We start from the raw sequence: 13,263 nt of genomic DNA, 5'->3' as shown, positions 1-13,263 counted from the left end.
CCATGTTTAGTAGAAGTTGTACAGGGAATCCCGTCCACTCATGTGGCCGAAGGATGATGAGGACAAATAAATATAACAGTAGGAGTTGTACCTCAGTAGCTGTCAGGTCCCCGTCCACAGCAGTGTCTGTCAGCTCGGTCTAACAAACAAACAAATAAACAAACAAACGCAGTATAAGTGTGTTATTGTCAGGTTCAGAGCATTCACTGTCTACAGGGATGTTCAGTATGGATATGGTTGTGTGTGTGTGTGTGTGTGTGTGTGTGTGTGTGTGTGTGTGTGTGTGTGTGTGTGTTACCTTGGTGCCCTGTCTGGGGGGTGTGGGGGGGCTGGTTTGAGAGGTCTCGGTTGCTCTGGTGCTCTCCTCCTCTTCCTCCTGCTGCACCTCCTCTTCCTCGCCCAGCCTCCTTTCCTCCACCTCCACCATCACCAGCTCCTCCTCAGCTAGGAGAGGAGAGGAGAGAGGGGAGGAGAGGAGAGGAGAGGGGAGGAGAGGAGAGAGGGGAGGAGAGGAGAGAGGGGAGGAGAGAGGAGAGGGGGAAGAGAGGAGAGGAGAGGAGAGAGGGAGAAGAGAGGAGAGGAGAGAGGGGAGTGGGAAGAGAGGAGAAGAGAGAGGGGAGGAGCGGAGAGGAGAGAGGAGAGTGGGAAGAGAGGAGAGGAGAGAGGGGAGGAGCGGAGAGGAGAGAGGAGAGGGGGAAGAGAGGAGAAGAGAGAGGGGAGGAGCGGAGAGGAGAGAGGAGAGGGGGAAGAGAGGAGAAGAGAGAGGGGAGGAGCGGAGAGGAGAGAGGAGAGGGGGAAGAGAGGAGAAGAGAGAGGGGAGGAGCGGAGAGGAGAGAGGGAGAGGAGCGGAGAGAGAGGAGAGGGGAAGAGGAGAGAGGAGAGGAGAGGGGGAAGAGAGGAGAGGAGAGAGGGGAGGAGAGGAGTGGAGAGAGGGGAGGAGTGGAGAGGAGAGAGGAGAGGAGTGGAGAGAGAGGAGGAGAGGAGAGAGGAGAGGAGTGGAGTGAGAGGAGAGGAGAGGAGAGAGGAGAGGGGAAGAGATGAGAGGAGAGGGGGAAGAGATGAGAGCAGAGGGGGAAGAGAGGAGAGGAGAGGGGAGAGGAGTGGAGAGAGGGGAGGAGAGGAGAGGAGAGGAGAGGAGAGAGGAGTGGAGTGGAGAGAGGGGAGGAGTGGAGAGGAGAGAGGAGAGGAGTGGAGAGAGAGGAGGAGAGGAGAGGAGAGAGGAGAGGAGTGGAGAGAGAGGAGGAGAGGGGGAAGAGATGAGAGGAGGAGAGGAGAGGAGAGAGGAGAGGGGGGAGAGATGAGAGGAGAGAGGAGAGGGGGAAGAGATGAGAGGAGAGGGGGAAGAGAGGAGAGAGGAGTGGAGAGAGGGGAGGAGTGGAGAGGAGAGAGGAGAGGAGTGGAGAGAGGGGAGGAGTGGAGAGGAGAGAGGAGAGGAGTGGAGAGGAGGAGAGGAGAGAGGAGAGGGGGAAGAGATGAGAGGAGAGGGGGAAGAGAGGAGAGAGGAGTGGAGAGAGGGGAGGAGTGGAGAGGAGGAGAGGAGAGGAGAGAGGAGAGGGGGAAGAGAGGAGAGGAGAGGAGAGAGGGGAGGAGAGGAGAGGAGAGGAGAGAGGAGAGGGGGAAGAGAGGAGAGGAGAGGAGAGAGGGGAGGAGAGGAGAGGAGAGGAGAGGAGAGGAGAGAGGAGAGGGGGAAGAGAGGAGAGGAGAGGAGAGAGGGGAGGAGAGGAGAGGAGAGGAGAGAGGAGAGGGGGAAGAGAGGAGAGGAGAGGAGAGAGGGGAGGAGTGGGGATAGGACTGTGTCAGCTCCTTTGTAATAACTAGTGCAGTGCCCTGAGTCTGTAGTGCAACCCTCCCCCCCCCCCCCGCATTTTCTCCCCAATTGTACTTGTCCAATTCCCCCTGCTGTCACGGGCGTTGCTCCGCCTCCTCTGTGGTTCTGGTGAGAGTTGTAGACTAGCACCTGCCTCCACCGCTGCCGGGAATTCAACCCGGGTCTCCGCGGTGGTAGGAGAGTACTTTTACCTCGACACTAACCAGACGCCCTCCATTTATCTGCATTATGTAGTGCAGCATTCTATGTTTATGTTTATGTTTATTTGCACATTAAAGGAAAACAGAACAAAATAAAAAATGTTTACAACATTGGAGAAAAAAACATGTGCAGGTGAGATAGAAACCCACTACGGGTTTATATAAAGATCTCACCTCAAGAGAAAAACATAATAATACAAGTTACTCAATTAACATTGAACAAACATTAAATGCAATGATAATTCAGATTAGTGAAAATAAAAAAATAAAAAATAAAAAAAATAGGAATAAAAAGAGAAATAAAAATGAGAATGTGGTTTAGACCTCTCTCAGAAATGCCATAGCTCACTCAGTGCCAAATTTACCAGACATTAGAAAACCTTTTAGTTTCTTTTTGTACACAGACAGGGATAGAGAAACAGTCAATAAATGTAAGTTTGAATTCCATATTTTGGCTCCATGATATTTTAACGAAAATTGACCTCTGGATGTACGATACAATGGTATATTAAGGTTATTGCTTTGTCTAGTAGGATAAGAATGAATTTGTGAATTACAGATGAAAAATGATTTACAATTTTCTGGTAAGTCAGTACTCATGTACTTCAATTTGAAAATGAAAATGCAGGTTTGAAAAATGTTGATATCAAAAATTTACATCACACCACATTTACAAAAGAGCGCGGCAGTTTCAGCATACGGCTTTGAAAATGTTGCTAGTCTAACAAAACGTTTTTGTAGCAATAAAAGTTTATGCAAATGAGTGGGGAAGGTACTAGCCCAAACAATATTACAGTATGAAAGGTATGGGAATATTAGACTGTAATATAAAGTTAGAAGACAAGAGAAATTAAGAAGTCCATAAATCCTTCTAATAATTCCAAGAACAGGGGTCTTCAATTACTCTTCACCAAGGGCCACATTTTGCTGGGGGCCGAACGGGAAAAATGTTGAGCATTTGAAGGCAGGTTTAGAGGAATAACTAATTTTAAATTAACAGTTGTGATGTCATTATTCAGTCGTAACCACCAATATTTGATCCTTTTCTCACTCACTGCTATGTCACCACCTGCTCTCCCTGCAGGGCTTGAAATTAACTTTTTTGACCACCTGCCAATATGGCTGCTAGATTTCAAAGTTACCAGCCAATTAGAATTTCCACGAGCCAAAATGTTTTTCTTGAAATAAACGAGAAATATGAGTGTGTTAATTTAAGCACAAGTATCAGTAAGTGGCCCGGGATTCTCAAAGCCTGTGTTGAGGGTCTCAAAAAGGCACTCTTGAAGCTAAATAAAACAAAACCAACCAAAACCAACAAGTTAATTTTTACTTCAATGTAGAACGGTAATTTCTTACACATGAGATTATTTGTTAGCCTTTTAGTCATAAAGATTATTGAAAGATATTCCATATTCCAGACTGAAATGCTATAACAGATGTGGAGTATTTGGACACTTATTCAGCAGGTATCTTGCATGTTACGTTCAGGTGCACTGTAAAAAAGGTGCAGAGCTGATCACAAGTTGTAAGGTGTGGCCAGTGCAGCGCACAGAGGACAACCCATGCTTATCCTCCAGTAGTTTTGCCGCCGCCACAATGTTGGAACCATTGTCATGCACAATGGCGATGAATTTGGTCTAATTGTCTCCTCTGATTGGTTGGTTAATTACCTGGCTCCACCCTCTTCGCCTCCGCCCTCTTCTCTGGCGTTACCAAGGTGATGAGGTCACTGACGGCGATGGCCTTAGATGCTCCATACAGTCCTGTACCCATGTCTACACACACACACACACACACACACACACACACACACACACACACACACACACACACACGCACACACACACACACGCGCACACACACACACACACACACACGCACACAAGGTCAGCTGTTTGACATACGTATTCTTTTCAGCATTGAAATACATAGTAAGGGTAACTATATAAGGGTAACTATAGCAACCATCAGCCAGCCATAGCAACAGTGACCATGACGACCGCTGTGATGCTGTGAACCTGACTGTCATTCTGAACCAATGACGTCACAGCAAAGCGGCTGCTCGTTGTCAAGGCAACGGCACATCCAGCCAATCACAGCTCAGCACGAGAGGATCTCAGCCAACCAGCACAGGGCACATGCACTGCAGGCTGGCAGCCATTCAGGTGTGTGTGTGTGTGTGTGTGTGTGCGTGTGTGTGTGCGTGTGCGTGTGCTAGTAGCAGCCAATAGATAGCCAGTAATAGCCTTTAGAAAGCCTGAAAGAGACTCCATGACATTTGACTCTTTATGATCACGGTCCATGCTAATAATGCTAGCAATGCAAACACGCCTCTTCTTGTGTAACTGGAAAGCTGATTGGACAGAAGCCCCTCCAGCCAATAAGAAGCCAGCATTCCCCCCGGCTATGTCCTACACGAAATAATGAAATACAATAAAGGGTTAAAAGCTGTTTTGTCAGTCATAGTGTCTCTGTAGCCACGCTGAGGATAAAGGGTTAAAAGCTGTTTTGTCTGCTCTACCTGTGTGTGTGCTGCCATTGGCTGTAAGGGGCATCGTGAAGGCTGGAGAGCCAATCAGAGAGGGAGTGGGCGTGGGCATCGGAGCTGAGGACCAATCAAAACGTCTGGTCACCAAGGTGCATAAGACACAATGTCCTATCACACTGCTCGAGCTCGACGTCATACACAACCCGAGTCTGTACTGTCGGCCATGTTGGCTCCACACACCTGCTCCATGGCTGTTGCTATAGCAACCAGTGATCCTGTTGTCCGAGTTACTCTGGTGATGCTACAGAAGACAACAGCCCTTCACATGTTGTTGCCACACATTGTTGGTAATGAGCAAATATTTTTGAGATTTTGAGTGATTTGTTTACTTTCATCTCCATAGTATCTCCATCATGGTGAATAATTATTTTTGGTGGAATGCCACTGTAGAAAATGGAATGATGTGGAATGTTTAAAGTCCCTGGAAACCAGAAATATTTTATTATTATTTAGCATTTTGAGTTCATCACATCACAGGAATCTATGTTAATAAGCCACCAGCCAAATTTGAACGATGATGAACATCGCAAAGTATATATATTTAAGTTTGACAGTCATGACAAAAGTCATGAGAATCAATTAGATTTTAGAGTGTATTTTCTCCCGCGGACTGTGTGGGCGTGTCCCGTGTGTGTGTGCGTGCAAGACTACAGGTCTCCGAGAGAGAGAGAGAGAGAGAGAGAGCGAGAGAGAGAGAGGGAGGGAGGGAAACGGAGAAAGAGAGAGAAGGAAAGAGAGATGGAGTGCGTGTGTGTGTTCGCTTGTTGCTCGGAGAGGGAGAGACTGTTGCTGCGACTGCACAGCGCTACTGTGTGTGTGTGTGTGTGTGTGTGAGAGTAACCTCGCGTCACCAGGCTGTGTGTCGAGCGCTATGCTGCCTGCTCTCTCTCTCTCTCTCTCACTAGTCCCGAGAGAGAGAGAGAGAGAGAGAGACAGAGAGAGAGAGAGAGAGAGAGAGAGAAGGCAGCATAGCGCTCGACACACAGCACACAGAGTGGGAGGGAGACAGACAGACACTGAGCGAGCGCTGTGGGGGCAAGAAGAACGGACAAAAGGAGAAGGGCGGGTTGCGCGCGTGTACAAAGGTTATATAGAGCTTATGACGTCATAAGATTTTGCATTTGGGCACCTCGCGCACTGCTCTCTTCAATGAGGAAGTGGAAATCCAGACCTTGTAGAAAATTTTAAGGCTTTGGGTTGAAAGTAATGTATCATCATTTCTGAGCCACACAATTACTAACATAAGACCCTAAATAACATAGTTAGAACGTTTTTGTGGATTTTGGTTTCCAGGGACTTTAAAGCCATTTTCCTCACATTTTACTTTTAGACACATAACAGATTAAAATACTCAACTTTCAATCTGAGAGAGCTATCTCATTCATTCAAAAAGTTATGGGGAGTTTCAAATTTATGGAGAAATTTTTTTTATGTCAAGTTTTCACCATGTGAAGGGTTTTTGCAGGCCACCACACATATACGGTCTAAAGGTTCTTGCACACAGAGTCCGAATTGTTCGCTGCGTTTTTTTAATCCGTCATCCGAAAAAAACACGTCACGCACAGATACCTTGCACACTGAGTCCGATGCGTTAATTATCCAATATTCGTTGCGAAGATTCGCAACGAAAAGAAAACTACCGCGATCCTATTGATCCACAACTGGCAGTGTGTCTGTGTGGCTCTCTCTCTCCCCCCCCCCCCCCCCCCTTCCCCATACACACACACACACACACACACACACACACACACCGCGTTCCAAGCTGGTCTGCAATCACCCGGCACATTCTGTCTTTTAATTCCGAATCTCTGTATTCCTGCTTTGTCATAAAATGCTTTGTGCTGGGAGACGAACTGAATTAACTTCTCAGACGCCATTTTTCATTGTGAATAGCAACACTACGGCAGCTCTGAGTGGTCAAACACCTGTCAAAACGATTTCATGGATGCGGAAAAACGCAGAAAATCGAACCTCGTCCGAAAACTTAAATGACGGACGTAATTGTCGGACTCGGTGTGTCAATGATGATTGACACAAATGAGGTCGTATTTTTATTTTTTTCGTGCGTCAATTTCGGACGAAAAAACGGACTCTATGTGCAAGGACCTTATCTCTGTCTATATGAACTATCACTTGATCACTTCACTTGAACACTTCACTGTACACTTGAATCACTTTACTTTGAATCACTTTACCTGTCGCACCTACCTCATACATACAATCCCCCCAACACACACACACACACACACACACACTCTCTCTCTCTCTCTCTCTCTCTCTCTCTCGATAAACAACTGTGCAATATCTGACTTATAGCCTTGTTTACAATCCAGTGTGGTTTACATTATACTAATTAGACTGTACATAGGTATACAATCCTTTTTACTTCGACACATATTTATAACAGTCACTCTACATCACACTTGTATATTGTAAATGTTTACTAATACTAATACTATCACTACTACTATTACTATCACTGTCACTATCACTATTACTACCACTAAATCTAAGATCTCTCAAAGTGGTACCATTGCTTATGGTATCAGTGAGCACTATATCACATTTTGCACCTGAAAGGTTTTAAAGGCTGTTTTTACCTCTCATAAATCTGTTATTGGGAGATCACTCAGGAATCACAATGCCAATGGGTTCAAGGATCTTGTAGCCAAACGTGTGTTGATACAGTAGACTCTAGAGCCTGGTCTTGGTTTAATCATGACATACAGAAATCTATTAAAGCTAGGGATAAGGCTCTTAAAATATACCATATATATAAAATATATACCATGATGTCACCCCTACTCTATAAAAAACAAAAATCAAAAACGCAGATCTGGGTTTTTTTATTTATTGTTAGTGAAACCAACAACACAGCAACTGTTCGGCATATTGATATTAATTTAAACGGTTTTAAATAGTTTGTTTGAAGTGTTTTTGTCTTCTTGTGCAGTCTTTTGCTATGGCGGGTTTCCCCCTAAAAGGGGGAATGGCCTATGAGGCTACTAGAAAATGAGTATGCCAATCTGAAGTATACTACTGATTTTGTAATGATGCAAAGCTGGTTGAAAATCGGCAATGTCGCCCTTTTAATAGTAGTGGTAATATTAGTAGCCTGCTAGTTGTAGTAGTCATAAAATGAATAGTAGTAATATTAGTAGAAGTGTTAGTACCTCCGTCCAGGCTGCGGCTCAGTGTGTACCTCTTGCTGGTGCATCGTGGGAAATGCGGTCCAGCCCGCGCGATCTGAGCGCTCGCTCGGCGCGACTGGATCTGAGTCCTCCCAATAAAACGAAACCTCGACCCCAGAGACAAGAAGCGCTTAGGAGGCTCCTCTGGAGACAGCAGTCTGAGAGAGACAGGCAGGGAGAGAGACAGACAGGCAGGCAGGGAGGGAGGGAGGGAGGAGAGAGACAGACAGACAGAGAGACAGACAGGGAGAGAGACAGACAGGCAGGGAGAGAGGGAGGGAGGGAGGGAGGGAGGAGAGAGACAGACAGAGAGAGAGACAGACAGGGAGAGAGGGAGGGAGGGAGGGAGGGAGGAGAGAGACAGACAGAGAGAGAGACAGGCAGGGAGAGAGGGAGGGAGGGAGGAGAGAGACAGACAGAGAGAGAGACAGGCAGGGAGAGAGGGAGGGAGGGAGGGAGGGAGGGAGGAGAGAGACAGACAGAGAGAGAGACAGACAGGCAGGGAGGGAGGGAGGGAGGGAGGAGAGAGACAGGCAGAGAGACAGACAGGCAGGGAGAGAGGGAGGGAGGGAGGGAGGGAGGAGAGAGACAGACAGAGAGAGAGACAGACAGGCAGGGAGGGAGGGAGGAGAGAGACAGGCAGAGAGACAGACAGGCAGACAGACAGGGAGGGAGGGAGGAGAGAGACAGACAGGCAGGGAGGGAGAGAGGGAGGAGAGAGACAGACAGGCAGGGAGGGAGGGACGGAGGGAGGAGAGAGACAGACAGAGAGAGAGACAGACAGACAGGCAGGGAGGGAGGGAGGGAGGGAGGGAGGAGAGAGACAGACAGGCAGGGAGGGAGGGAGGGAGGGAGGAGAGAGACAGACAGGCAGGGAGGGAGGGAGGGAGGGAGGGAGGAGAGAGACAGACAGAGAGAGAGACAGACAGGCAGACAGACAGGGAGGGAGGGAGGAGAGAGACAGACAGAGAGATAGACAGACAGGCAGGGAGGGAGGGAGGGAGGGAGGAGAGAGACAGACAGAGAGAGAGACAGACAGGCAGACAGACAGGGAGGGAGGGAGGGAGGAGAGAGACAGACAGAGAGATAGACAGACAGGCAGGGAGGGAGGGAGGGAGGGAGGAGAGAGACAGACAGAGAGATAGACAGACAGGCAAGGAGGGAGGGAGGGAGGGAGGGAGGAGAGAGACAGACAGAGAGAGAGACAGAGTCCACAAACCAATAGGTGACGTCACAGAGGCTAGGTCCATACAGGCTATGCCCAAAACATTCTGCTACCAACAGCCTCATAATGAATTATCAATGCAGACTGTATATATTGGACTACACTTTTGATTTTTTGTGATTTTATCTTTCTATATTTTTTGTCTTCTGACTACTGATGTGAGCGCTACGCTGCATACTTACACTAAGTCAAATTCCTTGTATGTAATCTGATTACCTACTGTGGCAATAAAAGTGATTTTGATACACTGTACTCGACCGGCTGTTGCGATGCTGCTGTGTAGGAAGGATATCAGACAACAGTAGCGCTGTGACTAACAATGCAGCCAAACAAACATGTAACGTTAGGCTACTGTGCTCACATTTTGAAAGTAGGACTCAGCTCACCGTCCGTGGCTTCCAGGCTTATAAAGTCATGACAAAAACCTCCTCATCTGTCCTGATGGTCGATTTCCATCCAACGGCTCTCAGTCCGACTTGTGGATATTATTATTTGCCACGATGTGTGTGATTGATTCAGGTGGGCGTTAATGCTGAGTCTCATGGCCCATTTCCACCGCTGGTATCAACGTGGCCCCGCAGAGCTCGTCTCGCTTTTTTGTCTCATTCCACCGATCAAAAACGTGGACAGCCCGGGTTGAGTCGGGGTTGAGTCGTGCTAGTTTTAGTCCCTGCTCTGTTGAGGTTCCAGCGCTGTGAACCCGGTACCATACGGTGACGTGAAAACACTGCAGACGACTGATTGGTCAGGCAGAATCGTGTTTACTGTAGGCATCTACTGTCAATGCTGGATACCAGTTTAGTGGGGCTTACCTTCTCTTCTGTTATTTCCAGAAGTTATTTATTTTGTGTTGCTGCCTTCGGCTCTGGTGAAATAAAATCGATCTCCTTGCTCAGCTTTAACATGACGGTGGTTTTCAATTGTTTTGAGAGAGAAAAAGTCCGGTAGGCCGCAGGCGGGGGTTTAGCGAAGCCGCGGTCTTGCCTGGTGAGCTGCCGCTGGGGTTCTCCCCGTAGCGGCTCTCCCGTCCCCCGCGCATTGCATGCATGTGAGTTTGAGTAACAACAAAGTGATATCCATTCTCCTAGCCGATTGTCACATTTGCCCATGTAGGCCTACACTGTAGGTAATTTAGAGGCACCGGTATTTCATAATCAGTTTAAAAGTTGCGTGTATGGATTTCATTTTAACGTTATACGTTATAGGCTACTTCGGCTATGGGCGGAGGGCAGATATGCGGTCACCATGACGACCAGGTGTGGGCGGAGGCGAGTAAACTTGCTATGGAAACAGAGTCTATATCAAGTAGACCCGAGTAAGACCAGATCGAGTAGAGCTGTACTGTGCTGTTATATGTGGTGGAAATGAGCCATTAGCATCCTGCTAAGGGCTAGCTGAGTCCATGCCCAGCCATGCTGACTGCTGCTACTTCATAACGTTATGAACAAATTAAACGACTTGAATTCACTTGAACACATGTAACGTTACTCAAACTTTGTTGAAAATTAGGAAAGAAGTGTACGAAGTTTCATGTTTATACGCAGCCTCAAACTGGGTGCGTTTGTTTGTGTCCGCGGTGAATTGCCCATGTTAAAAACAGTGTTGTTTGGCACGAAGGACCCAGCACAGCCAGAAAACTAGAGACTAATACGAAGCTCCACCTCACGTTAGTCGGCTGTGCAATGGAGAGGGGAGAGGAGGAAAGAATTCCACCCAAACCTACACACACTGACCTGAAGAAGGAGTGATGCTCCACACACACCTTCCACAGTCTCTTAGCTGCTCTGTGGTTCAGCAGCTTGAAACCAATGATGGACTCAAACTGTTCAAACTGGAGAGAGACAGAGAGAGACACCACAGAGGGAGAGAGGTGAGAGAGGGAGGAAAGAAAGAGAGAGGCCCACTGACTTCAGTTGCTTTGGAGAAGGCTGCTAAAACAGTTGGAAAAGCCCATAAAAAATATATTTCCGCATTGTTTCCTCACAATATGAACATTTTGGCCGATACCGAGATATTAACAAATTACTAATATCGGACGATACCGATATGATTGCAGATATACGTGCATCCCTAATTGAAACTGTACAGAGGTCAAGCGGTGACAACCGCTTTTCTTTGTTCCTGAACACTTTCATTTTGGAGATATGAGGCTTGCTAACACGCTAACATCATCTGTAATACTGATGCCAGTGTGGGAATTGAGTCATTTTAGGGGCGTGGCCATCTTTTTTAGGGCACAAGACCACATGCCAGGGCACAAAGGTCATTGCTCTGTTGACATCGTGAAGAGTGATTCTTCTGAAATGTGTTAAAATGAGCCAATGACACATCCTTTGCATAGAACAGCTACATTGAACTGAGATCATTGACGCTTTTAAAGCACCTGACAGTAGCAGGCTGGTAGCAGTGCACTGCCAAAGTGGCCTTAAGGGATCTCAGGGCATCACGGCCAGAGGGAGGTGCAACGGAGACCATGGCCTCCATGTAATTCCCAACCTGACTGACGCTCTCATCCAATCAGAAACAAGCTGCTGACTCCCACAGTACTGCTGAGGAATTTAGAAGTTATTCTTATTCAATACAGAACTACGGAAGCCCTGAGAGGCAAGTGGGGAAAAATGTGGTGATCGTTTAAAAAAGTCTGATAATAGTTTTCTCTCTTGTGTTTATGACTGAAGGTGGGGGAAAGTTTGTCAGGATCATCTTTCTAAGTTCCTTCAATTCCATGTGTGAAACAGATGAAAAGTTCAGGCAAGTGTTTTCTTCTTGTTCGTCTCTTCCTCCAAGGCTAATTTGTTTGTTGTTGTAATTCCCATTTTGGCCACAAGAGTGCACCACTACCCCTCCACTACCATCTCCTGCCTGGCCATTTCTCCAGCCTCAGATGGCTTAGAGTGGAGGAAAGAGTGAACCAAATCAAGCTGTGCCTGGTCCATAAGATCTTGCATAATATGGTCCCGAAATATCTCCAAAATTATTTCATCAAGGTAAATGACGTTCATAACTACTCCACCAGAGGGAGCTCCCACAATGTTGTCCCCATTAAATTTAAGAGCTGTATGAACAAAAACTCTTTCAAATACTCAGCCGGGCTGTTGTGGAACAGCCTTCCGGACAGCCTGAAGCTGATTGACACCTTGAGCAGCTTTAAAACCTCTCTCAAAATCTGGCTCATGACTGGTTCGGGTATGTAAATGTAAATATTTTGAGTATTGTTAATTTATAGCCTGTTTAAAGTTATTTTATTTATTTTTAGTCAGATTGGTTTCAAATGTTTTTTATATTGCTTTTGGTAAAACTGTTTTTAACATTTTAAATGTTTTTTTTTAATAGTCTACAGGTTGGAAGTAGTTTTATGTTTCTTTGTTATGTCTGTTTTTATGTTGGTCTGAGTCGTCTGTCCGAGACCAAGGACCACAATGGAAACAAGTCCTCTGACTTTATTGTGTTTTTATCCTTGATGGTGATGTATGAGTGGCCTTTATATTTTTGTGTATGATGTGCTCTGCTTTTTGTCATTCATCGAATAAATCAATCAATCAATCAATCAATCAAACCCCTTGTTCTAAATAGGACAATAACCATGTTGTTTTCTTCCGGGTGAGTTTTAATTTCTCCAAGCTACATAATGTGTGTTAGCAAGTTATGTATTATTATTATTATTATTATTATTATTATTATTATTATTATTATTATTATTATTATTATGCATTACTGTTATGTCTTGGCTGTTTTGGCTTTTGGTATTTTAGTGGTGCACTCTAGTGGCCAAAATGATTATTACAACAACAAGCAAAGAGAAAAATGAGCCTGACCAAAAAATAAATAATAAATAAATTAACTTGCCAAAACATGCATTGTGCGTGCATTTGTGTGTGTGTGTGTGTGTGTGTGTGTGCACCTCTCCAGGGCGGATCTTGATGTAGAAGTTGTTCCTCTTGTAGGAGATCTTGAGGATCTTGGGCCAGGAGAACCTGTTGATCCTCAGCCGGTCTCTGTAGACCAGCAGCCCACTACTGCACACGCCCAGCATGATGGCAACACCCTCCGAGTCCTGACACACACACACACATGTGCACATGCGCACACACACGCATGTGCACACACACGCACACACACAATCACGCATGCGTCCACGCACACGCACACACTCACGCACAGGCGCACGCACACACACACACACACACACACACACACAGACACACCATGGGTTCATGAATGACTGATATGTGAACTGAATGACCTCACATCCTGTTTCTCTCTGCGTATCA

The 13,263-nt window shown here is 46.4% G+C and overlaps 1 protein-coding gene across 1 annotated transcript in view; it reads right to left on the bottom strand.

Annotated features, from left to right (window-relative positions):
• The window catches only part of epb41l3a (erythrocyte membrane protein band 4.1-like 3a), a gene marked incomplete at both ends in the record, with an annotated part of 83,219 nt that overhangs the window by 44,656 nt on the left and 25,300 nt on the right, over positions 1-13,263 (bottom strand). Inside the window, 7 exons of the mRNA XM_083661138.1 lie at positions 92-139; positions 299-444; positions 3,699-3,803; positions 4,550-4,633; positions 7,750-7,925; positions 10,726-10,823; positions 12,894-13,046. Of these exons, the coding sequence (XP_083517264.1) occupies positions 92-139; positions 299-444; positions 3,699-3,803; positions 4,550-4,633; positions 7,750-7,925; positions 10,726-10,823; positions 12,894-13,046 (810 nt within the window). The remainder of the gene's footprint in view (positions 1-91; positions 140-298; positions 445-3,698; positions 3,804-4,549; positions 4,634-7,749; positions 7,926-10,725; positions 10,824-12,893; positions 13,047-13,263) is intronic.

The sequence above is a fragment of the Poromitra crassiceps genome, assembly GCF_964638095.1.
Source record: "Poromitra crassiceps genome assembly, chromosome: 2".
NCBI classification, from domain to species: Eukaryota; Metazoa; Chordata; class Actinopteri; order Beryciformes; family Melamphaidae; genus Poromitra; species Poromitra crassiceps.
The sequence above is the reverse complement of the archived record's forward strand: the minus strand, read 5'-3'. Positions and strand labels throughout refer to the sequence as shown.